Source organism: Mirounga leonina, unplaced genomic scaffold (assembly GCF_011800145.1).
Source record: "Mirounga leonina isolate KUSES-001 unplaced genomic scaffold, KU_Mleo_1.0 Mir_114, whole genome shotgun sequence".
Classification (NCBI taxonomy): domain Eukaryota; kingdom Metazoa; phylum Chordata; class Mammalia; order Carnivora; family Phocidae; genus Mirounga; species Mirounga leonina.
The window spans coordinates 42,613,744-42,637,672 of NW_023270265.1; the positions used below are offsets into that span (position 1 = coordinate 42,613,744).

Consider the following 23,929-nt stretch of genomic DNA (forward strand, 5'->3'; position numbering starts at 1 on the left):
AAGAGGAAGAAGAAGAAGAAGAGGAAGAGGAGGAGGAAGAGAAGAGGAAGAGGAGGAGGGGGAGGAGGAGAAGAGGAGAAGGAGAAGGAGGAAGAAAAAAAGGATTGTTTCAGGCAAGATCATCCTCCCTTAGGAGAAAGGGCAGGGGTTCTTATTTTGCAGATAACCTCATCTTCCTTTGGGGGATAGAGAAGGCCCAAGTGACAGATTACCTCTTTGTGCTTATCAGAAAATTCCTGATTGACAGGTTTAGACATATTTCTGGGGGAGGCTGAAACGGAAATTAGATTAGGTATTAAACCCTGGTTTGGTGACTTGGCCTGGCCCAAGTAACACCATTTTGGACCTGTTGTTTTCTTTTTAATGAAAGCAACTTCCCAAAATATTTCTGGGGAAGGGAATGAGTCTGCCTGCCTAAGATCTGAAATGGAACCTCCTCCAAATTCTCCCTCTGGGGGCACATGCTCTTCCTGGGAACTGCTTGGTTTAGGTTACAAGTACAACCACCACTGAATCAACCAAGCAATTTTTCATGATTGGACTTGGTCCCTAACTCCTAAATGAAGGTCAAGATTTAAGATAGCAAGAAACAATCTCTACCACAAAAAAGATCCAAACCCAAAAGAAGGTGATTTGTCTTTAAAGTTGTTCACTGCAGTGGTAGTTTGTATATTTGAGACGCATAAAACCACGGCTGACGCAATCTTTTTTTAGGCTTCAGAAGAAGGCAGGTGAGTTTCTATTTGCACTTGCATTTTCTCCCTGGCTTTGTTATGGTGTCAGATCCACATTCCGGAGCTCCTCGGGCCCTTGAAAAAAGTGATTAAAACGTACTTGAGGGACGCCGGTGTCCCTGAGTATCAGTGTATACGGGAGCAAAGGGGGGGAGGGGGGAGGGCGAGACTCTAGTTTAAAAACCCACGACTTTAAAGGCTCACGATGACTTTGTTTTTATAGGAAGGAGCTGTAGCAGGCACCCCGCGCGCCGGGTCCCAGGCCAGGGAACACCCACTCGGCTCCAAGCAGACGCAGGGCGTCTGAAAACCGAAACCGGCCCAGCGCACACCGACGACGCCCCGGAGGCTGCCCGCCCCGCCGGCGCTGCGGGGCGACTGAGGAGGCGCGGTGGGGGAGGGGCGGCCGGCCGAGGCCCCGCCCCCGCCCCGCCCCGCCCCGATTATAGCCGATGACTCAGGGCGGAGCTCCGCATCCAACGCGCTCGCCGCCAACTTCTCTGGAGGGGACCAGAAGTTTCTAGCCGGCCAGTTGCTACCTCCCTTTATCTCCTTCCCCGTCGGCAGCAAGGAGGCTATTTCCAGACACTTCCACCCCTCTCCGGCCACGTCACCCCCTCCTTTAATTCATAAAGGTGCCCGGCGCCGGTTTCCCGGACACGTCGGCGGCGCGCACGGCTCTCGATCCGGCCGCGGCCAGCGAGCGACTCGGCGCCTGGAGGCCCGGCACCCCGCGACCCGGCACCCCGCGACCCGGCACCCCGGCGGCCGCCCCTCCGGGCCGACCCCGACCCAGCATGAGCGCTGCCACCCACTCGCCCGTGGTGCAGATGGCGTCCGGCAACGGCGCCGGCGACCCCCTGCCCCTCGGCTGGGAGATCAAGATTGATCCGCAGACCGGCTGGCCCTTCTTCGTGGACCACAACAGCCGCACCACGACGTGGAACGACCCGCGCGTGCCCCCCGAGGGCCCCAAGGTGAGCCAGCCTGCGCCGCGCCCCGGCCGGCGGCCCCCCCGACGGCGAGCGGCAGGGGCGGCTGCAGCGGGCGGGGCTGCGGGGACCCCGGGCGCGCCTGCCGGGGTCCGCCCGCTGCGCCCCGACGAGCCCCCGCTCCGGTCCGTCCTTGGCCGGCGTCGGGGCGAGGGGGAGGCCCCGGGGGGGGCACTGTCCTCCCCGGGCCGCGTTTGGTTCCTGGGGGTTGGCCCGGGAAGCGCGACCCGCGCGGTGGCGCCAGGTGCCGTCCCCCCGGCCCGTCCCCCCGGCCCATCCCCCCCGAGGGCCGAGGGCCGGGTGGCTGGGGCTGGCCCGGGCTCCGGAGGGGCGGCCGGCCTGGTCAGCTCCGGAGGCCCGGGCTAGGCCCCGCCGCGGCCTTTGCGGCCGCCCGCCGGGGCTGAAGTCCCGGTTTCACCGCCGTCCGCGCTCGGGCGGACGCCGTAGGGGGCCACTCGCAACTTGGGGGTGGTCTAGAAGGAATTTTGCCTGCTGAAGTTCCTCAACTTGGTCGAGGGGCACCTTGACTTTACGGTCTCAGGCACAGTGACTCAGGGGACTGATGTAAATACACTTCTCCCCCTTTTTGTATCTGCAATTAAAATTGTGTTATTGTTTGAAACGGTTTTCAGTAAGAATATATTCTAGTGTGGTTCGTTGAAAACAAGATGTTCTTCTCCCAGGCAATTTCTAAACTAAAGATGTGAGACTGTCTCGTGCTTGACCATTGCCTTAAGGCATTGCCTCACACTGGCTTGAAAGAGAGTAGTTTGTTTTTGTTTTTTTTTAATGGCATACATTCCCTTGTTATGGTATTAAAATACCTAGGATTTGTTTCTAATACACAAATAACTAATACAGAAGTACTTTTGGGAATGCAGCAGAAGTACGCCTCATTTATGTATACGCAAAGATATATGCTCTTTAACCCTTAAGAGCATGAAAGTTTGGAAATAGAAATTTGGAATCAGTCTGTTAACTTAAAAGATCACAACTGAGTGTGCTACACTTCCAATTTTCTATAAATTTGAACTATTTCAAAATAAAAACTTGGCAAAAGAGAAATACACTTAAAGAAAGGGGCATGTTATGCTGTCTGGGCAAAATTAAAAAAAAAAAAAAAGCCATAAAGAGCTGGTCAGTTGTTTTGAAGATTTAAAAATTCACAAAATTAAAAATGCTTCATAAATCATTACTTTAGAAGAAATATTTTTATCATCCACTTTCATTTCTATGCATTTTTTAAATTAAAAATATTAATGAAAACCTGGTGCCCAACAGTGAGACATTGAACATTCAGCAACTTACATTTATAAGAAATTAATTGTATATTTTTATCTGAAAATTAGTACAAGAGTATGTAATTAGCCGGGATGGGCATAATTATATATACTTGTTTGTGTCTGTTCAGCCCATAATTGGGTGAAACTGAAGCACATTTCAAACCAGTCCTGTTACTGCAGTCTGCATGGATGTAGATCTTCGGCGTGGTGTAAAACTATCATTTCGAGGCCTCCTTCCTATAGAGACAGGGACTGTCGGAATCTGCTGGCACCCTTTGTTGTGACTGAAGGTCAAGTTTGAACATAGCCACTGTAAGTGAGCGTAAACCCAGATTGCCAACCCTTTGTTTTTAGAATAAGACTCACCCAGCAAGTTGAGATCTTTGTGTACCCATCCAGTGGATTGGCTAGGCTGTGGTTTCATAAGCCTTTTTAAAGAGGAAAAAAACAGGTTGAGTTATTGTTATTCTCAACAAATAGAGAAAACAGCCACTAAATCAGACGTCTGATGCCAGAAAAGTGGATTTGAAAATTAAGTCAGAATTTTGAAGTTGAAAGGCCCACGAAGCTCTTTTAGCTCAACCTCTTCCTTTTACTGAGAAAGAAACCCAGACAGGTCAAATGTGTTTCCAAGGGTCACTCAGCTGGTACTAATAGCAAAGAGAACTACACCAGAAGGTCCTGATAAGAGGCAGGGTATCTGCTCAGAAGGTGGTAGAAGTGTCTAGAATTTTTGTGAAGCCTGCATGCAGGCTGGAATACTTGGTTGTCTTTGTGTCCCCCCGGCCACCAATTGGCCACCAAGTACTGTGTGGCTGACCTCTGTGCTGTGATTACTTGGATGGTGAGGACTGGATATGGTAACTCAAGAAATGAGTTCTCTTTACCAGATTAACTACTGGAGATTGTCAGCATGGCACCAGAATTTAAGGGGAGAATAAACATTCCATTCATTGGCTCTTTGGGCTTCACGGCTTTCATGCCTGTGTTTTGAGATACACAGAACATCTGGGTGACTCATTCAGTTTCACTTCCATGAATGACATCTTCCTCCAGACTAAATAGAACGGAAAATCCTTTAATATTGTTTTATATTAGACATTGGCTCCTTAATGCGTAACGAGAAAGGGCCATGGCGTGAAACAGAGGGCAATTTTGGAGGAGCTGAGCTAAAAGGACCTTCTGAACATCCTTATCTTCAAGAGGCGATGCGATCCATCAATAAAGAGCCATTTGTTAAGCATGAAGAAACAGAGGAAGCCCTTTTTTGGGGGGAAGACCGCCTCTGGGTGTTTTCAGTCTAACCTTGTTGGTAAAGGAATGGCTTTCAAGGAAGGGAAGTGACTAGAACTTTGTGTTTCATTGAGTCTTGTGTTCTGTCGTTTCCGAGTTGGTCCTCCCACAATGCCCTGAGATAGGTAGAGTGACTCTCTGTCCCCAGTTTTACAGAGGGGGCAAGTGAGAGCAAGTGTCTTGCCCTTCCGTTGAAGAGGCCAGGTGACTACAGGCTAAGACTTTGGGCTTTATCCAGCTCCTCTCCAAGCAACTGGACCTCCCCACCTGCAGGCTTCCTGGATGTCGATTTTCTGCGCACGTGGGCTTGCCACTAATCTCCTGGCAAGTTCATTCTGGTCCAGGCCCCTTCCCTGGCAGAGAGGTTGGCGCTCACTTTGGAGTCTGAGGATGTGCAGCCACTCCTCCCGGTCCTGCCCTGACTAAACAAAAGACCAGGTGCTGTGTTGCTGTCTCGCAAAGCTTCCTGGGACCAGAGGGAGACCCTTCTCCCTTCACGAGCAGGGCTGTTCTAGCTTTGCAGATCTTAGAGGTCACCAGCGCAGATCCCCAAGGCCAGCAGTCTCCTGGGTAGCCTTTTTAAGAACACAGATCGTCAGCTGTGTCATCCCCTCCTACCTGCCCCCCCCCCGCCCCGCCCCAGTGTTGAATCCAAATTTCTCAGGGTAGGGCCCAGACATCTAGACGTCCGAGAAGTTTCCCTGATGATCCTGATTTTGCCAGATTGGCATTTGGGAGCCACTGGTGGCCGGTGATCCCATTTTGTAGGGGGAGGGGAGCTGCAGTTCAGTGTCCGCCTTCCTGCAAGTAGGCCCTGGAATGGCTCAAGCTGTGCCTGCTTAGCATCTAAGCTGCAAAGCCTTTGCTGGAGGCCCCATTGTCCTTCTTGGTGAAACTCCCCTGGTGCCTCGCTTGTGCCAGTGTGAATTTGGGGGTGGCAGTGCCCTGAGTCAGACTTAGGGCACTGCCAAGACCCTCCCGTATCCCAGAAAGAAGTGAGCCAGAGCGTTTCCTTCCTGCTTTGCCCTACCAGCAGAAGCTCACCATAATAATCTGACAGATTACACTTGGGCCCTGGGAGAGAGATGGAGAAACATCCTTTCAGAGGAAACTGGAAATGTTTTGAGTTACGATTGAAGTAGAGACCCATTTATTTTCTGCTCCAGCCTCCTGAATTTTCTTAAAGATGAGATCATTCTGCTCTTTGCAGATCGATTGCAAGCTCTTGGGCCTCTTAGCAGAATCAGAGCACAATCAGGAAATGAGTGGCCATTCTCTCCTTTGTATTTTCTAGCAAGTTGCATGATGGGGAAGCAAATTCCTTTGAACAGAGATTTGTTGGGGGGGAGGATGAAGAGCATGGCCAGATGCCTTAGATGTCCAGCTCATCCAAGACCTTCATTTTACCCTCCAAAGAACAGGCTGTGTTTGGCTTATGCAAGAACTGAACATAATTCGTCCCCTGTTTTGTAGAGTAGACTTGCCCTTTACGAGGGTAAAGCTGGTACCCAGGAGCTGTGTCGGCATTTGACGTTAGCCAGGGCCAAGGAGGGCTTAGCTGTTTGATGCTCTCGGGGCTGGTTGTGAGTTGAAAAGCCTCAGACCACCCGTGAGCATGAGACTTGATCAGACATGTCCTCCTGTCCCCATTTCTGGAATGACACACAGTTCCCTTGTATAAGGCACCCTGCATGTTTATTAGTTCCTCTTGACCTTTTTAAATGGTCTGGTGTTTATTGTCAAAAATAGGAGACCATGCATAATCCAAACCTGCTCTTCCTCATTCCCATTTTTGCTGCTTTGATGTTGCTCTTAAATATTTAAGACATCTTACACAGGAAAACTGGGAGCAGAAGACAAAGGCCTTGCTTATTAGGAACCTCTGAGGACCCATTGGTGCTGATGAACACTGAAGAAACCTCTATCCGCCTGATTGTGGAATTCTCGAGCCCCTCCCAGCTCCCCATTGCTGGCTGATCGAGTTTTGACTTGGGCTCCTCTTCTGCCTCCAATCTCAGACTCACAGCTGGACTTTTGAAGCTAAACCCCAAATCCCATCCTTTGCAAATATGGACCTTGATCCTCACTGCTTGCTTGGCACTGTGGGACTGTGTGAGATGTCTCGTGTTATTAAGTCTTCACATATTTCTGTGAAGATTTCTTCAGGGGCCTTAGAAGCCAGGCAGCTTGCAAAAGCTTCATGAGAGAGAATTTCTTTAGGATAGAATGAACCTTATATCTTTTTGTTTCTCTCTCTCTATATATATACACACACATACATGCATACGCATATGTATATGCCAAATGCTGGTTGGGTGCTTTACAAACCTTATTGCTTTAAGTCCTCAAAACAGCTCTCTAAGATGGAAACTATTAGATGCATCTGAGGCCTGTCAGCTGTGACACTACGGAAGGACTGTTGTGGCCAGAGGTTTTACCCTCACCTGGTGGAGGGGGGGGGGAGGAGTGTCTGGAGGGGTGACAGATAGCCTCACCCCCAGGAAGCCTGGCTGCTTCTCAGAACTCCTTTATGCTCAGAGCTCCCCAGGCACAGCCCCAGTTGATTACAGACCACTCCTTTCCTGAGCCTGGGTCTGAACTTAGGAGATGGGCCCAAGTCTTCATTCATTCATTCATTCCATCTGAAATTTACTGAGCGCCTGCTTTCTGCAAGTCATGGTGTTCAGTGTCATATGGAGGACAGGTCTGTCTCCTTCCATGCCATTCTCCGTGCAGCATTTCTGACATGTACCCCTCTCCAGTTGGAAGCAGGCTATCCCTGCTCCAGACTCCACATTACTTTGATTGGAATCTTTCTTCCAAAAGGCAGCACTTCGGGGCGCCTGGGTGGCTCCGTCATTAAGCGTCTGCCTTTGGCTCAGGTCATGATCCCAGGTTCTGGGATCCAGCCGCATCGGGCTCCCTGCTCAGCGGCCAGCTTCTCCCTCTCCCACTCCCCCTGCTTGTGTTCCCTCTCTCGCTGTCTCTCTCTCTCTCTCTGTCAAATAAAATCTTAAAAAAAAAAAAAAAAGGTGGCACTTCTCTGCTTTGCCCATGTCCCCATGGGCTGAGAGTTCCAGGGGGCAGTGGGCTGGCTATCATCTTTCAGGGTCTTAAGTTCAGACTCCTGTCTCAGTAAATGATTCTGTGTGGAGAAGGGTAAAACCTGGCCTGGGCTCCGGAGTGGACAGGCTGGTAAAAGGAAAGCCGCCTTTATTGAAGTGCAGGCTCACGCTTAGAGTTAGTGGAAGTTGCTGGATGCCTTCTGTTAGTTCCTAAGCACTGAAGTGTTGTCCTGGGCTCCCCAAGGTCCCCCGGGGACAGGTTCCTTTTTACTGCATTTCTAACTGGCCTTTTCTCCACAAAGAACTTCAGTATTGATTCCCTAAGTTCATCCGTATGAGCCTGGAGAAGTTCTTTTTTTGTCCCCACCGGCGACACAGCATCTTGGAGCAGATGAGCTGGAAAGGCTGGGAGCTCCCGGCAGCCAGGCGCCGCTAATGCCCAGCTGCACAGAGAGCAGCCTCCGCGCTGTCAAAGGACCTCTCTCTCTCTTTTTTCTCCATGTGGCTGGCAGTAAGACCAGACAGTGCACAGCGAGGCTTATTATTCACTGTCCGTTCAGAAAAGCCCAGAATTCAGATTGCTCACTGCCTATGTCAAGAGCCCGTAAACAGAGTGGCTGCCCCAGAGCTCCGAGCACAGAGCAGTGTCCCCAGTGACTGAGGTGAGACTTGCCACTGAAAATTCCCCAGCATCCTGTTGGAAAACAGCCATTTCCTATTTTGAAATCACGTCCTCAGTGTTCATGAAGGTCCAGTTGTAGATTTTTCCCTCCCGTCATTTTAAAGATTCTTCTTGGGCACTGGATGGATGAGTGAATAGTTAAGTCCAAACAGCAGGAGGCTAGGAAAGAATACATGGATGCAGAAGACAAGGCAGCCACATCACTTTCTGAATCTTCCAAATTCATCCAACAGACCCTGAGTGTCAGGCGGGGACTAGGTGCCCGGATAGAGCTGGGTTTTCTCCCTCCAGAGGCCCCATGCTGGGCGCATGGGGCTGTGGTGACTCAGAATTGAGCAGAGTGCCGGCACTCCGCACTCCCGCCTGCCCTGCCTCTGCCAGGCAGTGACTCAGCACGAAGCACTGCGTCCCTGGCCCAGAGCACACTTGAACTGAATGTTCCAGGTCTTGAGCCTCAGCCCAGCTCGACCAGGCAAAACTAAATACTTTCTCCCCTGCTGCGTTTTATCTTGGGAAGATGAAGGGTTTGAAGACATTAGCCACAATTATTATTACAGATTGTATAGGTATGGCAGGAATAGTGAAAGGGTTAACACATCCCTGGCCTTGATGTCAGACAAACCTGGGTTCTGGTGATCTCAGATAAATCACTCATCCTCTCTGAACCTCAGTCTCCCCTTCTATAAAATGGGAACACCACCTTACCTGTCCAGCAGGATTGCGAGGATCGGGGGGATAGTGCATGGAAAGTGATGAGTCAGGGCCCGACTAGACAACATGTGTTCAATCCATGGAAACGTCACAGCCTCCACTAAGAAGTAGGAGGGGATTCACCACATGGCAGACGCATCTGTCTGGACATGGCTCCCAGGTAGACCTCAAGTCTTTTTTCTCAGAAGAAAGGCCTCTTACCCCTTGTACTACCTTAGCTGGCTGTCTTTCGACTAGTGTCTGGATGCCCTCGGCACCCTTCCCCGGGGTTCTCATGCCCCACATAACTCGGGGACACAGCGGGGGGGGGGGGGTCAGATGAAGGCTGTTGGGCCTTCTGGAGCCTCAACCAAACCTGCAGCCCATAGCCTCAACCAGCTTCATCCCTGATTCATCCCTGACCCCCCAGCCAAGATAGGCCAGGACACATTGTGTTTCCTGGCCTCTGCTGCATGGGGTGGTGTGTTAACCCTCAACCTTGACTCCTTTAGGGGAGTGTCTCCCTCCACATCTCTGTACAGACCCCAGGACAGTTGCCAGGCAGGAGCGAGGTACCCAGTCCATGTTGTGGGGAAACTGAGTCATGTTAACTAGGGGCTGGCCATTTGCACAGCTGTTCTAGACCCAGCTCTAAGGGGTGGAAATGTCACTGCAGGTGGAAGGAGAGGGGGGTTTGCTAATTGCCACCACCCTCCTGGGGGAGTATGGTTGTTGGAGGAATGCTTTGAGCAGCTGCTTAGGGTGGGGAGGAGAATCCCCAGGAATTCCCCTCAAAGCAGCTACCCTTGGTTAAAGGGGCCCTTGCCTTAGTGGCAGTTGGTGAATTGGGGATTTGGGGGGGGTGATTTTATACAAAATGCATATCTAGTGAGTCCGTGCGCCCTGATACCAGCAAACACTTGCATAGTTGGGTGTCTAGCAGATGGTAGAGTCAAGTGACTGGTCAGTGTTCCACCTTCGTATGAGACCAGTCCTTGAGAAACCCATGCAATGAACCATGAGGGAGTCTCTTTATGTAACTTCAGACAGTTTGTTTCCTAATATGGAAATTTCAGGTATTTTTCCATCTGTGATTCGTGATTTCAGATCCTTAGAGCAGGTGTCCCTACTCCTTTTTTCTTTTTTTTTTTAAAGATTTTATTTATTTATTTGAGACAGAGAGAATGAGAGAGACAGAGAGCACATGAGAGGGGGGAGGGTCAGAGGGAGAAGCAGGCTCCCCGCCGAGCAGGGAGCCCGATGCGGGACTCGATCCCGGGACTCCAGGATCATGACCTGAGCCGAAGGCAGTCGCTTAACCAACTGAGCCACCCAGGCGCCCCCCTACTCCTTTTTTCTGAAGAGGAACTGGCTAGGGTTTTCATTTCCCTGAAGCCATGAGTTCAGGAGCTGGGCATTGGGTGACCGGGGTTCTCAGCCTGGTAACTGCCCGTGTTGAGGAGGGTTCCAGGGGGTGGGGGAAACGGGGATGCTGGAGGTTGATGCCAAAACACCAGCTGTGGCCCGTCGTGCCTGGCATGAAAGGTACCCGCACAGCCTGCTGGGGGACACGCTGAGGTTGTTGGTGAGACGCCAGGGCAGGTTCTGCTCCCAGACACATCCTCCTGCCCCAGCCTGGCCTGGGTTTTCTCATTAGGTCTCGGGCAGGAGTGCAAGGAGCCACAGTCAGTGCAAGTTGAGTGTGGATTGGTCCACAGGGCAGGTCCTTTCAGAGTGGCTGGGCTGGGGCTTCTTGGAGGGGACAGAGGTTTAGGGCTCGGCCCCTAGAATGTTGGGCCGTGTTTGCTTCCCGATTGTAAAGCATTAGGTACAGTTCCCAGCAGAGAAAATGGCATCCTTGCTAATTAGTGTCCTTAAGACTCTCGGATAAAGGGGCTTCTAACTCGAACAGGTTTGTTGCCGACTGGTGAGACCACTGAGGTTTTAGGCATTGTACACTATGGGCTCAACCAGGTGTTGCTCAGAAAAGCAGGGGTCTGTCAATAATCATTTGTGGAATGAAGGAACGTGATTGTGTAGGGCTTGGAGCAGGCTCAGCTTACATAGCCTTTCTTACGCCTTATTTCACTTAAATTTTGCAAAAATCCCTGGGTGGGGGGGGGATTTTTACAGCTGGAGAAACTGAGTCTTGGCAGCCGGGAGTCCTGTCCAAGGGCAAAGAGCTGGTGAGCAGCAGGCTGGGACTGGAGCTCAGGGTGACAGCTTGAAGCCCGGGGCTTACACTGGTTCATTCCTGCTTGTTTGGACAAAGCTGCAAAGAGAAGAGGTGTTAAGTTTCATTCTATAGAAAGTTTTCTCTGGTAGGAACACATCAGGACACCTGTCTCGGTGATCCCAGAGATCCCAGGGTCTCGGTGGCCCCCTGTCACTGGCCTGTGTCCAGAAATTATGGTCAGCACAGACTCTTGTCTTACCAGGAGCACCGCACACGGACTTCTGTGGAGGTGGATTTCGCTTGCTATTCAGAATTTACCTGATGTCCATCATATGCCCAAACTTGGGCGGAGGGAGAGACCCTTTATCACAACGCGGTAGAAACTGGAGGAATTTTGACTTTGGCTGAAGGGTATATCAAATTGGCAATAATACTTCATTCATTTCGATGGCCTGAGAGTACCAAACAGAAGGCTTGGAAGGATGTTGAAGCTCAACTATTTGTGCTTTAGAAGGAAGTTTTTATTTTGTTTCCTACCTGCTAGAAGTGAGCCAAGCTACTTAATTTTGATCCAGGCCCTAGATATATGGGGAGTTCAGGGTTCCTGTTTTCAAACTCCATCTTTTTTTCTTTGTTTTAGAAACTTTGAAGTGTTATTAGTACAAGTCAACACCTGACCGTTGTGAAGGCTTCTGGCCTCAAAACCCAGTTACTGGATCTGTGTCCTATCAGGGAGCCCAGGGCTGCCCTGAAAGTTAACCTTTGTTACTCGTACCTTTGTTCAGACCGCAGTGGTGGGAGCTAGGACTTGTAGGTGCTGAGAACACTTTGGAGAGTGATGTGCCATGGAGTTGAGGTTGGGGGTTGACGGGGGCTGTTTTCAGGGTTCAGAGGCCACTCAGTGAACTGGGAACCGATCGTGGATAGGTCAAGGCAAACCCTGCTCCCCGGCTGTCCTCAAAGCCGCGGAGGCTGTGAAAGTGCAATGTCCAGCACAGTGGTTGGCGTATGCCTGGTAGGTACCCAAGAGCTGTGTTCTTACCCTGCTTTTAAGGCACAAAGAGCCCTGGGATGCCAGGGTGGCGCAGTCGGTTAAGCACCCGATTCTTGGTTTCGGCTCAGGTGTGATCTCAGGATCGTGAGATCAAGCCCCATGTCTGATTCTGCGCTCAGTGGGGAGTCTGCTTGAGATTCTCTCTCTCTCCCTCTTCCTCTGCCCCTCCCCCCTTTGCTCTCTCTGTCACTGAGATAAATAAGTGTTTAACCAAAAAAAAAAAAGGGAGGCACAAGGAGTCCTTCCGGGGGTCAGTGGCCACCTCTTAACATTGGGACACCTTAAATCCCAGTGACTGCCATTCTGATTTAACTGAACACAGTTAAGAGTGGTCATTTTTAGATTTCTGTGACGTCAACTTTTCCTTGTTTTTGAGCTTTACGTAGATGTTTAGAGCTAGAGGGGACCTTGGAATAAGCACCATGAAGAACGCCAGAGCAGGAAGGAACCTCACGTGGGTCAGTGTTTTTCAGTGCAGTCCTGGTCTAGGCTTCACCACATACCTACCGAATCACACTGCCTTGGGGTTGGACTTAGGGTCTACATTTTTAAGCATTTTCTGGGTGCTCCCGATGCCACCTAGAGTCTGAGAACACTGCTTCATAGAGTCTCTGGGCCTCGCCTTCCCTTTACAGCTGAGGAGAGTAAGGTCCAGAGAGGGGATGTGAGCTGCTTACATAACACACATATTTAGGGGCAAATCCAGGATTAGGACCGAGTGCTGTCTCTTTCCACATCTCCTAGCTGCCCCCTTAGTGCCCACATTGTTATTAAAAACCAGCAGCAAATCTCTGGTGCTCTTAAGAGTGCTCTTAAGCAAACAAGACTTGCGTAAGTCCACGGGCTCACCCAAGCTCAGAGTCTGACCCCAGGCTTCTCTAATAATACCTTGTCCTTAATAGGGCAGATCTTGGCTCATCTGGGGTAATTTTTCTCTGCTGTTTGGCCATCTCGTGGAGTTGTGGAGTGCCCTGAGATGCGCCTCCACAGATTTTACTGCAGTGCAAAGCAAGGGAGAAGAATGAACCAGTTCCTTTTATAAATGCATGTAGTAAGATAAGCAAAGCCTTATTTCCTCATCGGATCTCGTATATATGGATTCCTGATGTCTTTGCCCAGAGATAAAGATGATGAACTGAGCTGCGCTGGAAAATAATTCCTGGAGTGCGGTCATTCCTCCTTAAGCAGCTGCGGGGCAGGCCCTGGTGAGGAGGGGAGGACCTGCTGTGGCCTGCCTGGTCACGTGGTAGCAGCTCGCTCCTCCCTCCCCAGAAGCGCTACCCCAAGGGGTCAGTCCCTGGTCCCCACTGAGGTCAGAAGGGAGCAAGTCATGGGTCCTGTATCAAGGATGCTGGCCTAACCAATAGGCTCTTTCTAGATGTGCTGGAACTTCTTAGGGGACTGAGGAGGCATGTTCTCCTCATATTCCACAAGAAGCATAAACTATAACATTTCTCTCTTTTACTTTTTTCATTTTATTTATTTTTTTAAAGTAGGTTTCACGCCCAGCTTAGAGCCCAGCAAGGGGCTTGAACTCATGGTCCTGAGATCAAGACCTGAGCTGAGATCAAGAGTTGGACGCTTCACCGACTGAGCCACCCACTTTTCTCATTTTAAAAAATGTCTTTTTTAAATTAGATTGTGATGTAAAGCACTGTGGAAGACAGAAAGGGCAATTTAACTTTTGAGGTGGTGCTCTTTAGTTAGTAAACACCGAAGCATCTGCTACTGACGGGACTCTAGCAGAGTAGACTTGGCAGAAGCGGGGAGGCGTCCACGTTCGTTCCTGTTACGGGTCTTCGTCTAGGTGGGAGCTTTGCTGCTGGTTTAAATTATTCATTCCTGTACAAGTGCTTAGTCTTCTACTCTGTAAAGCTGGTGTGGTTTTTCTACTTACCCCAGCAGTGTTTTTCTAAACAAAACCCTGATGAGACTGGAATGGGAGCATTCTTCTAGATGTGAGACTCATGAAGAGACATGGGGTTTTTTAATCAAAAGGCATAAATGGGTCAACTCACACAGAACCCAGAGGGCCGAACGTCAGGGCCTCCAGGCCACCCTTATTCCCCCAGCGGGCAGCACCATCTCTCTGTCAACCCCAGGCTCAGAACTCGGGTCTCGGTAGTGGCCCTTTACCCTCACTCCTGCTGTCCTGCCAGCCACGGAGGCCTTTCCGTTCTTCCTCCTCCTGCTTGCCTCCCTGGGTCACCCTTCCTTTCCGCGCCCTCAGCCCCTGCTTTGCCCTTCCTTCCTTCCTCTCACCCCGGACTCCTCCCCACGTTTCCTGACGTGGCCTGGTTTCTCCTTTCGGTTCCTCCTGTCTTGCTGAGGCATCTCTCGACAGCAGCCCTGAGGATAGTGGATCTCGGGCCTCCGGCCTCCGGGCCTCCGGCCTTACCTTCTTCAGCTCGGCCCTTACCTTCGCATGCTGTCCCCCTCCCCTCTGCTGCTCAGACGCCCCACCCCACCTCCAGTGACCACAGCTTTTTTCCAGCAACCACACGACCAAGACCAGACCCAGACACCCAGATGTAACGTCTTCCCAGATCCAGGTGGCGTATTGGCTCCAGGAGGCAGTCCCTGCTGTCACCTCCTCTGGGCAGGAGGAAGTGTCTTCCTCCCTCCCTCCTTCCTGCCCTCCAGCCCTTGTCTTCCCTTTTCTCTTGTCGTCCTACAAAATCTATTCAGTTGAGATGTATAAAATACGCAGCTCTTGGCAGGCAGCTGCCGTGCCTTCTGGATCCAGGGGCTTCCCCCAGGAGGAGCCAAGCCTCAGCCAGGTCCATCTAAGGTTTCCAGGCCCTGGAAGGGGCTGAGTTGGAGGCACAGCTAACAGCCGGCTTTGCGGGGGGTGGTGGGGTTGGCAGGCCTCACCTGTTAAAATCGGATAGTGTGGGCGGAATGCAGCAGGGGCTGGGCAGTGGGGAGGTTCCAGGGAAGTGTATGCTTTGATAGGTTTGTACGTAGGTATCTACCTGTTGACTGCCATGCAGAAAAAGAACATTTCCATCCTCACAGAAAGTTCAACTCTCAGAAGGTTCAACACCCTCCCAGTGACTCTCATTTCCTGCGGGGCAGCCCCTACTCTGAATCTTCTTTCAGTTAGCTTTGTCTTTCAGATTTGATTCCTCTGACACTTTGAGGTCTGCGCAGCATGATTGTGCGCCTTTTGGGGGAGGGAATTCACATGGCTTGCTGCCTTCTGGGCATCCTTCTTGCATGTGCTCTCATAAAACCTCCCAGCCGTCCTGCGAGATGGGTGTTGCTAGCTCCATTTTCTGGATAAGGGAATTAAAGCTCACAGTTTAAGAGAATTATCTCAGATCACAGAACTGTTACTAATAGAGGTCAGAATCAACTGACATCCTATCTAGGACAGCCCCATCCTAGCTAGAAGAGCCCATGCATTTCCCCCATTTGCAGAGCCTCCCATGCTTTCCAGGGGGGGTTTGCTTCCTGTGTGTTTCCTGCTGTCTCAAACTGTCTTGTAAGCCCCTAGTCGGCAGGGATCGTGCCTTGCTGGTCTGGTAAGCCCGCAGTGCCCAGCGTCAGAGTAGCTAGATGGTCACCAGGCGGTAGTCAGTGGATGAGGGCTTCCGAGCTGCCCTGCCCGAGGATTGTGCGGATAGCTGAGGCTTTTGTCCATGGCTGGGAGGGAACGGTGAGCCCCCAGGCAGGCAGCAGAGAAGAGACCCAGGACTTGTCGGGGCCCCTGCTTCAGGCTGGAAGGAGGAGTGCCCCGGCGAGGGGCTCACACGCCGAGATGGCGGATTAGGAGTCGGCACCACATAGCGCTGGGTGTCCTCAGTACCTTCTGGTGCCCCTCACGGCAGGAACCCACGGCCTGCTCTTGGGTGACCTGAGAGCTAAGCAGGCTAAAATAATGCCGCCACCCCGAGCACGTGGGGATTCTAATCTGAGAGTGCCTGTCTGCTGGTGTCCCCAAGGACACAGCGACACCCTTGCCTCTCCCCTGGGCGGGAGGCCCCGGGGCAGGGGCTTAGCAGGAGGGAAGCAGTTGACGGGGTCTGAAAGAGCTAAATTGCAGGGTCCACCACCACCGCTGGCTGTTGCATCCCGACACAGAAACAAGGCACAGTTATAATGGTCGATCACTCAATGCAAAGGAGCTTTGCTTACTTGTGACTGGTTTTGCGGCAGTGAGAAGTACACCCCGCAAGCTCCTAGAGTCTCAGTCTTTGGCATTTGTTTGCAGTTCGGAGAGATGCCTCCTGAAGGAAGGATCGTTCTCCTCCTTCATCGGTGACCTAGCCAGATGTGTGTAAGTGGCACAGTTCCATAGCATCCTCCTCTGTAAAGGACCCTCGAGGTGGCCTCAGGGGATAGTCAAGACTGGAAGCCTTGGGGGTCCCTGACTTTGGTTGCACAGCCCGTGGTGAGAAGTGACTTTGCCCCGTGAGTGACTGACTGGCCTTGTTGTCTGAAACAAGATCTTTCTCTGTGGTACATCTGGAACTTGGCCTCCTCAAGGGTCCCGAAATAGCCAGGCGGCTGCAGGGACAACTTCATGAGAGGACAGGAGAGGGGCCCCAGCCACTCCTCGCCAGAGCAGCCTTTGCCGCCGTCAGCGGGCCAGCAGAAGTTTGTTCTCCTGCTGTGCTGCCCCTGTGTGCCTTCTGATCTCCCTCTCTTGCACCTTGTTCCGAACGTGTCCCCGGGTGGGCAGCCTCGCCCCACCGCCGCCTGTCCGCGAGGGCGTCCAAGCGGTGTCCTGTGTCTGGGTCCAGCACAACCCTGTGTCCTTAAGAAACGCTAGGACCTTTGAGGAAGCGGGGAAGCTGGCCATGATTTAGTGAGTTGGACTTGACTCATCCTCGCACCTTCTGATCTGGGTCTCTGATTTGGGGGACAGTCAGTGGCTCTCCTACATACTGCTGCTGGTTGTCACCCATAAAAGAAACCTGCCTGACCAGTTTGGGAAATTGGGACCTCTCTGTGCTCAGCGGATACCGTGGCTCACCTGCTTTCTCTCGATGCCCCTAACTCGTAAACTTCTGGCCATACAGCGGCCTTGCAGGGGAGGGGCTCTCCGGCAGACGCAGAGGGTGCCTGTGAGCCGCCTCACCCTCTGTGCTCGGCCAGCTTGGCTGATGCCGGAGGTGGGGGAGGTGCCCAGAATCACTCCGGAAGGTGGCACTTAGCCCCATGTTTTTGCTTCTTTGGGGTGTTTTCCTCCCAGTTCCTAACCAGACTCTTTCTCCTTTTTGTGTCGTAGGAAGCACCGTCCTCTGCAAACGGCCCTTCCCAGGAGGGCCCCAGGCTGCTGCCTCCTCGGGAAGGCCACGCCGTGTACCCCCAGCTCCGACCAGGCTACATTGCCATTCCTGTCCTCCACGAAGGCGCCGAGGGCCGGCAGCCGCGCCCATCCTTTGTCTGTCCCCAGCCAGGAACACAGCGATTCCGAACCGAGGCGGCCACAGAGGCTCCTCAGAGGTCCCAGTCACCCCTGCGGGGTGTGGCGGAAGCCACCCAGCCAGATAAACAGTGTGGACAGGCGGTGGCAGCAGCTGCGGGGGCCCAGCCCCCAGGCTCCCACAGACCTGAGGTAAGGAGAGCGAGCCCGGGTAACATGCAGGGCATCTGGGCCTGGCCTGCAACAGCAAAGGTCGCCCAGCAAAGACAGCATGACAGCTCCACGGTGTCCCCCAGCATTTCACAGGTGTGTGACCCCACAGGCAGGGGTCATGGCTTATTTTTGTGGTTAAGGAATTGGGGTTCAGAAGGGTAAACAGCTTGGTCCAGATGTATAAAGGTGGAAGTATGGCATTTCTGGGACCGGAAGCCTGGCCTTCTGGCTCCTAATCTGGCTCCTTAACTCCTGCCAGGCTTTCTGTGACCAAAACACAGGGATAGCGATGTGTTATTTCATTTAGTTCAGTACTTATGGATAGGTGTTAACCGCTTGGAGCTGTTTTGATACAGCGTCCCATGGCTTAAAAGGAAACCCAGAGGGGCGCCTGGGTGGCTCAGTCGGTTAATAAGCATCTGCCTTCGGTTCAGGTCATGATCCCAGGATCCTGGGATCAAGCCCCACGTCAGGCTCCCTGCTCAGCGGGAGCCTGCTTCTCCTTCTCCTCTCCGCTTGTGCTCTCTCTCTCGCTGTCTCCATCACTATCTGTATGTCTCTCTCAAATAAATAAATAAAAAATAAATAAAATCTTAAAAAAAAAAAAGAAACCCAAAATAAAGAGTCGGGAGGTCAGCTGCTCGATGATAGGGTTTTATTTAAGCCTGAGGTCCGTGCTTCAGTGCACTAATATCTAAAGAGTTCTTAATCCAGTTCTTAGCTGGGATTTGAGGGCCAGCGGACCCCAGTAGGATTCCTGAGCAGTAAGCCCTCCTGGTTTTCCCGTGTGCAGATTGTCCAGAGTTGTGAGTGCTGATTCTCACTCCGCGTCTGTGCCCAGAGTTAGCCTTGCCTCCTTTGCCTCTGTTCTTTTCCTTTCTTGGAGGAGGGCCTGAATTTGTAATATTTTGTTGTAAGAATGTCACTTTTGAGTGACACATTAATCAGAGAAATCTGAAGCAGATTTGAGCTAACAGGACCCTTTGAAGCCAACTGGGGAAACACGCAGCTGATTTTCTGGGCAGTCCGGGGGCTGGCCTGCCTCGGGCACGCGGGATATGCTGCTCTCCGTGCCCAGCTGCAGCCTCTGCAGATTGCAAGGAAAGGGTTAGAGAAAGAGGTGACACTGGTAACAACAGAAGCAGCGCATTGAGCACTTCTCTCTCGCTCTCATTAATGAATTAACTTTAAAAAGGCTGTTGAGCTGGGAAGAATTGCAATGGCAGCCTCTTGGTTCTAGAGCCCCGAGTCCTAGCAGTACATTTTGGAGATGGAAAGGTTTACAGGTAGACGGTCCTAACGTGTTACCCTGAGCAGGCACATAAAGGAAGCACAGTTGGGGCAGCGGGGCAGAGGGTCACTCAGCGCCTCCATTCGTTGTGTTTTGCAGCGATCCCAGTCTCCAGCTGCTTCGGACTGCTCGTCCTCGTCCTCCTCGGCCAGCCTGCCCTCCTCCTCCGGCAGGAGCAGCCTGGGCACTCACCAGCTCCCTCGGGGCTATATCCCCATCCCTGTGATACACGAGCAGAATGTCACCCGGCCGGCCGCCCAGCCTTCCTTCCACCACGCCCAGAAGACCCACTACCCAGCTCAGCAGGCCGAATACCAGACCTACCAGCCGATGTACCACCGGGCCCCGGGGGACGACTGGGAGCCCCGGCCCATGCCGGCAGCATCCCCATTCCGGTCACCCGTCCGGGGTGCATCCAGCCGGGAGGGCTCTCCAGCCAGGAGCAGCGCACCAGGGCACTCCCCGTTGCCCCACCGAGTGCACACCGTGGTCGACAGGCCTCAGGTACGGAGTTGGTGTCCACAGACTGGCCCCCGCAGCAGCTCTCCAGGGGCTGAGGAGCAATGTGCAGGTGCCCTGGTTCCTCCGTGGGTCCTAACTAGCTCACACACGTGTTATTGGGGGAAAGCGAGATCCTGGCATTGGCCGGTCACCAGCAGAAATGCAGGACAGGTGCTGGGAACGCTCAGTACTTTCTGCAGCTTTGCTCGTTTGTCATTACAGCTGCCTTCGGGGTGGAACCCCCGCCACCCCACCCCCGGGGGGGAAATAGCTGGGCGGTGTGTGTAATGTCACTCACACACCTGGGACCCGGGTCTTAGCACCCACCACAGTTTTTCAGGGCCCTTCAGACCCCTTCCACACCCCAGCCACAGCCTTGTCTCCAGTGTTCGAGGCAGCTTGTCGCCTTCTCACAGATACCCCTTCTCCACTCTGCAAGCCCTTTCTGTTCTTCCCACCTCTGTGCCTTTGCTCTTGCTGACCCAGCTCCCTGAAATGCCATCACAATCCAGCTTCTCCCCATCCTCCAAGGGACCAGCCAGTCTAGCCTCTTCCGTGAAGCCGCCTCCTCTTCCTCACGGCATCTCATCACAGTCCCTTATGGCTTGGTATGGGTTACTCGGTGCATTCCAGAAGTGTTCTTCTTACCTGTTCAGCTCTGAGCTGGACGACAGGGACCTGTCTTACACCTCTCTACTTTGGGGTAAAGGACCACATTGCCTGACTGACTGATGATGAGCCGGCTGGCTGGCTGACTGGGAAACCTTCCAGCCTGGTGAAGTCGCAGGCACAGATCTGTTCATCCTTCCGGGGCAATCGTAGGGCACATCCTGGAGGAGGAGGAGGTCATTAGTTTTCGTAGCTTGTAGCTTAGCAGAGCCTTGAGCAGCCCTGGGCCCCCCAACTTGAGCAGCCGAATTGGTTCTCTGCCACAATTTTTAGAAGGAAAGCCCCTCGTAGACAAATGCAGGGTGTCTTACCATAAATGGTGATAGCACCCTCTTATGGTTCTTTTTTTAGCTTCTTTATTTGGAAATATTTCAGCCTTACAGAGGAGTTACAAGAATCCTACAAAGAAACCCAGTATATCCTTCATCCAAATTCACTGTTAACATTTTGCTGTATTTGCTTTGCCATTTCTTATTTCCATACGTATCGTCCATGTGCTTTCTTTGTTGGAGATCTAATTGTAGATACTGTGTCCCTTTACCCATAAATAATTCAGGAAAAATTTTCCTGAGAAAGACCTCATTCATAACCTCAGTACAATGCTCAGAATCAGGAAACTTAACATCCTTAAAACATTGTTATATGATACACAGTCCACTTTCAAATCTCCTTGATAGTGGTTTCCCCGTTCCAGGATCTAATCTAGGATCCTGAGCACCACATTTAGATATCATTTCTCTTCAGTCTCCTTCCGTCTGGAACAGTTCTTCGGACTTCCTTTGCTTTCATGACCTTGACATTTTCAGACTACAAGCTGTAGAGCAACTCCTCTTAAGAGTTTCTAAAGTAATTTTTCTTACCCAGAGATTGTTTTAAGACCCAAAGAGGGGTGTGTGGCTGGTTCCTGAGTGTTAAGAGCCAGAGTTGAGGCCGTCTGCACTGGCAAAAGAGGTCTGGTGGAAAAGGGGGTTGTTGGCACTCAGATGGCTAAGTAGCCACCAGATCCTAACTGCACTTCTCTGTGTATTGTAACATTATTCACAATAGGCAAGATACAGAAGCTGCCCAAGTGTCCAGCGATAGATGAAGGGATAAAGCAGATGTGGTATACATATATGCCGGAGTATTACTCAGCCATGAAAAAGAATGAAATCTTGCCATTGGCAACAACACAGATAGACCTAGAGGGTATCAGGTGAAGTGAAATAACTTGGAGAAAGAGAAATGCCATATCATTTCACTCATATGTGGAATCAAAAAACAAAAGAGCAAACAAAAAACCAAGCAGACTCATATAAGCAGAGGACAAACTGTTGGTTGCCAGCAGGGAGGTACATGGGGGGGATGGGCAAAATAGGTGAAGGGGATTAGGCGGTACAAACTTCCAGTTACAGAATCACGGGGATGGAAAGTACAGTGTAGGGAATATAGTCAATAATACCGTGAGAACAGATGGCGACTGTACTTCCTCAGGTGAGCACTGCGGAGCGTGTGCAACCGTCGAGTCACCGCGTTGTGCTCCTGAAACTAGAGCGTCGTCTGTCAACTCTACTTCAGTCATAAAAAGGGGGGTGAGAGGTTCACTAAGTTGCTAGGAGAGCCAAGATACTTGTTTTAAGCACAGTTCATTCTAAAAACTACCGCTCGGAGTTATGTTAAAAAGCACCTCAGGGGCACCTGGGTGGCTCAGTTGGTTAAGTGACTGCCTTCGGCTCAGGTCATGATCTCAGGGTCCTGGGATCGAGCCCCGCATCGGGCTCCCTGCTCAGCGGGAAGCCTGCTTTTCCCTCTCCCACTCCCCCTCCTTGTGTTCCCTCTCTCGCTGTCTCTCTCCCTGTCAAACAAATAAATTAAAAAATAAATAAATAAACACCTCATCCTGGGCAGCCAGGAGTCAGTGTGGAGACGCGCAGCCGAGTGTTGGCACAGATGTGCCCCGCGAAATTCTCCCAGAGTTAACTATTTTGGGCATCCTGCTTATTCTCAGAAAAATACATCAGTCTGGGCAGAAACCACGAGGCTGTCATAGATTTTAAAAAAAAAAAAAAGATGACAACTTTTCTGAAACAGGACGTGGGACTTTCCCTCCCAGAACAGAGACCGTCCCCACGGCGTCAGGGAGGGTCGTGTGGCGGTTACTCCTCCATGGCTGCCTCACCGAAATTCTGAGTCACGCAGGACTTTGCTTGGAGCTAAACTAGCTTGGCAGTCAGCGAGGTTGTTGGTGAGCGAGTTTTCATTTTTGAAAACTATATTGGTTTTCTTTTTGTTGCCCTAAGAATACCATCTACAGAAAAATTCAGTGAGCGGTAACAGATGCACAGTCTGGGGTGATGAGTGGAAATGAGTGGTTCGGCCCCATACACGAACAGCACGTTTTTATTCTGTAACAGTATGTGGTTGGCTTCGAAAATCTCTTTTATACTGTTAAAGCCATTCCCCAGTTTTCTTTATAGTCAGTAGTACTAGCTACAAACAACTGCCTGAGACTCTCAGCCAGTTATTAAAAATATCTTTGTGTCCTTGCCTGTTCTCAGCAGCCCATGACTCATCGAGAATCTTCACCTGTTCCCCAACCTGAAAACAAACCCGAAAGCAAGCCAGGCCCAGTTGGACCAGATCTCCTTCCTGGACACATCCCGATTCAGGTGATCCACAAGGAGGCAGATTCACCACCTGTCTCCCAAAAGCCCCCACCCACCTCTGAGAGGGTGGAAGTCAAGGTTCCGGCGGCTCCGGTTCCTTGTCCTCCCAGCCCCGCCCCTCCTGCTGTCCCCTCGTCCCCCAAGAATGTGGCTGCCGAAGAAGGGGCAGCCCCCGGCCCTGCCCCCACGGAAGCCACACCTCCCAAACCAGGGGAAACTGAGGTGCCCCCAAAACACCCAGGCGTGCTGAAGGTAGAGGCCATCTTACAGAACGTGCAAGGGCTGGAGCAGGCCGTGGACAACTTTGAAGGCAAGAAGACGGACAAAAAGTACCTGATGATAGAAGAGTATTTGACCAAAGAGCTGCTGGCCCTGGATTCGGTAGACCCCGAAGGACGAGCCGACGTCCGTCAGGCCAGGAGAGATGGTGTCAGGAAGGTTCAGACCATCCTGGAAAAACTTGAACAAAAAGCCATAGATGTCCCGGGTCAAGTCCAGGTTTATGAACTCCAGCCTAGCTCCCTCGAAACCGATCGGCCACTGCAGGAGATCATGGAGATGGGTGCCATGGCAACAGACAAGAATAAGAAAAGTGCCGGAAACGGAGAAGATCCCCAAACTGAAAGCCCACAGCCAGAAGCCAAAGAAGCAGCAGCTGCAAACCCGGGCAGCCCCAGCACGACAGACACAGCTGGGAACCTAGCCGCCCCGTAGTCTCCGCCACGCGCCGCAGACCCGGGCCCTGGGAACTGCCGGTGTGCGGTAGGGAATTTTAAGTTGCATGCATTTCAGGGACTTTAAATCAGTTTGTTTTTACTATTCGTAGGCGCTTCGTACACAGTAACTTGGGTGGAGGCCAAACACTAATTAAAGGGCTAAAAGGAGAATGATGCTTTTCTTCTGTATTCTTACTCTGTACAAATAAAGAAGTTGCTTGTTTCAGAAATTTAACCCCATTGCTTGTTGTTGGGGCCCTTTCTGTGCTTGGAAACCACATGTCAGCCATGGTTGTAAGCTGTCTTCATGGAGCTCTGGACCGAAGGAGGTTTTTGGCTGGTCGATGGGGTGTTGATTTCCCATCGCACAAATACGGAATCCATTTTTCAGAAATGTTGCCCTTTTAATGGGATGATTCTCTTCATCTCATAGCTAAAATAGCTAACTTTAGATAGAATAAAATGTGCAAGGAGCCCTAGGAATATCTGTATGTTGGATGACTTTAATGTTACCTTTAGAAAAAGGAAAATAAAGTAATACTATAACTCAA

General features: G+C 51.6%; 1 protein-coding gene across 2 annotated transcripts; it reads left to right on the plus strand.

Annotated features, from left to right (window-relative positions):
* Nucleotides 1-1,203: 1,203 nt before the first annotated feature.
* Nucleotides 1,204-23,929, plus strand: BAG3 (BAG cochaperone 3). Of its 2 annotated transcripts, none has more exons than XM_035030241.1 (4): nt 1,204-1,711; nt 17,206-17,535; nt 18,947-19,351; nt 22,555-23,929. In XM_035030241.1, exons 1-4 carry the CDS (start codon nt 1,532-1,534, stop codon nt 23,374-23,376), a joined length of 1,737 nt encoding a protein of 578 aa, XP_034886132.1. In that variant the 5' UTR covers nt 1,204-1,531; the 3' UTR covers nt 23,377-23,929. The 2 variants fall into 2 exon arrangements, with proteins under 2 accessions (XP_034886132.1, XP_034886142.1); XM_035030251.1 differs by having other exon boundaries at nt 22,558-23,929.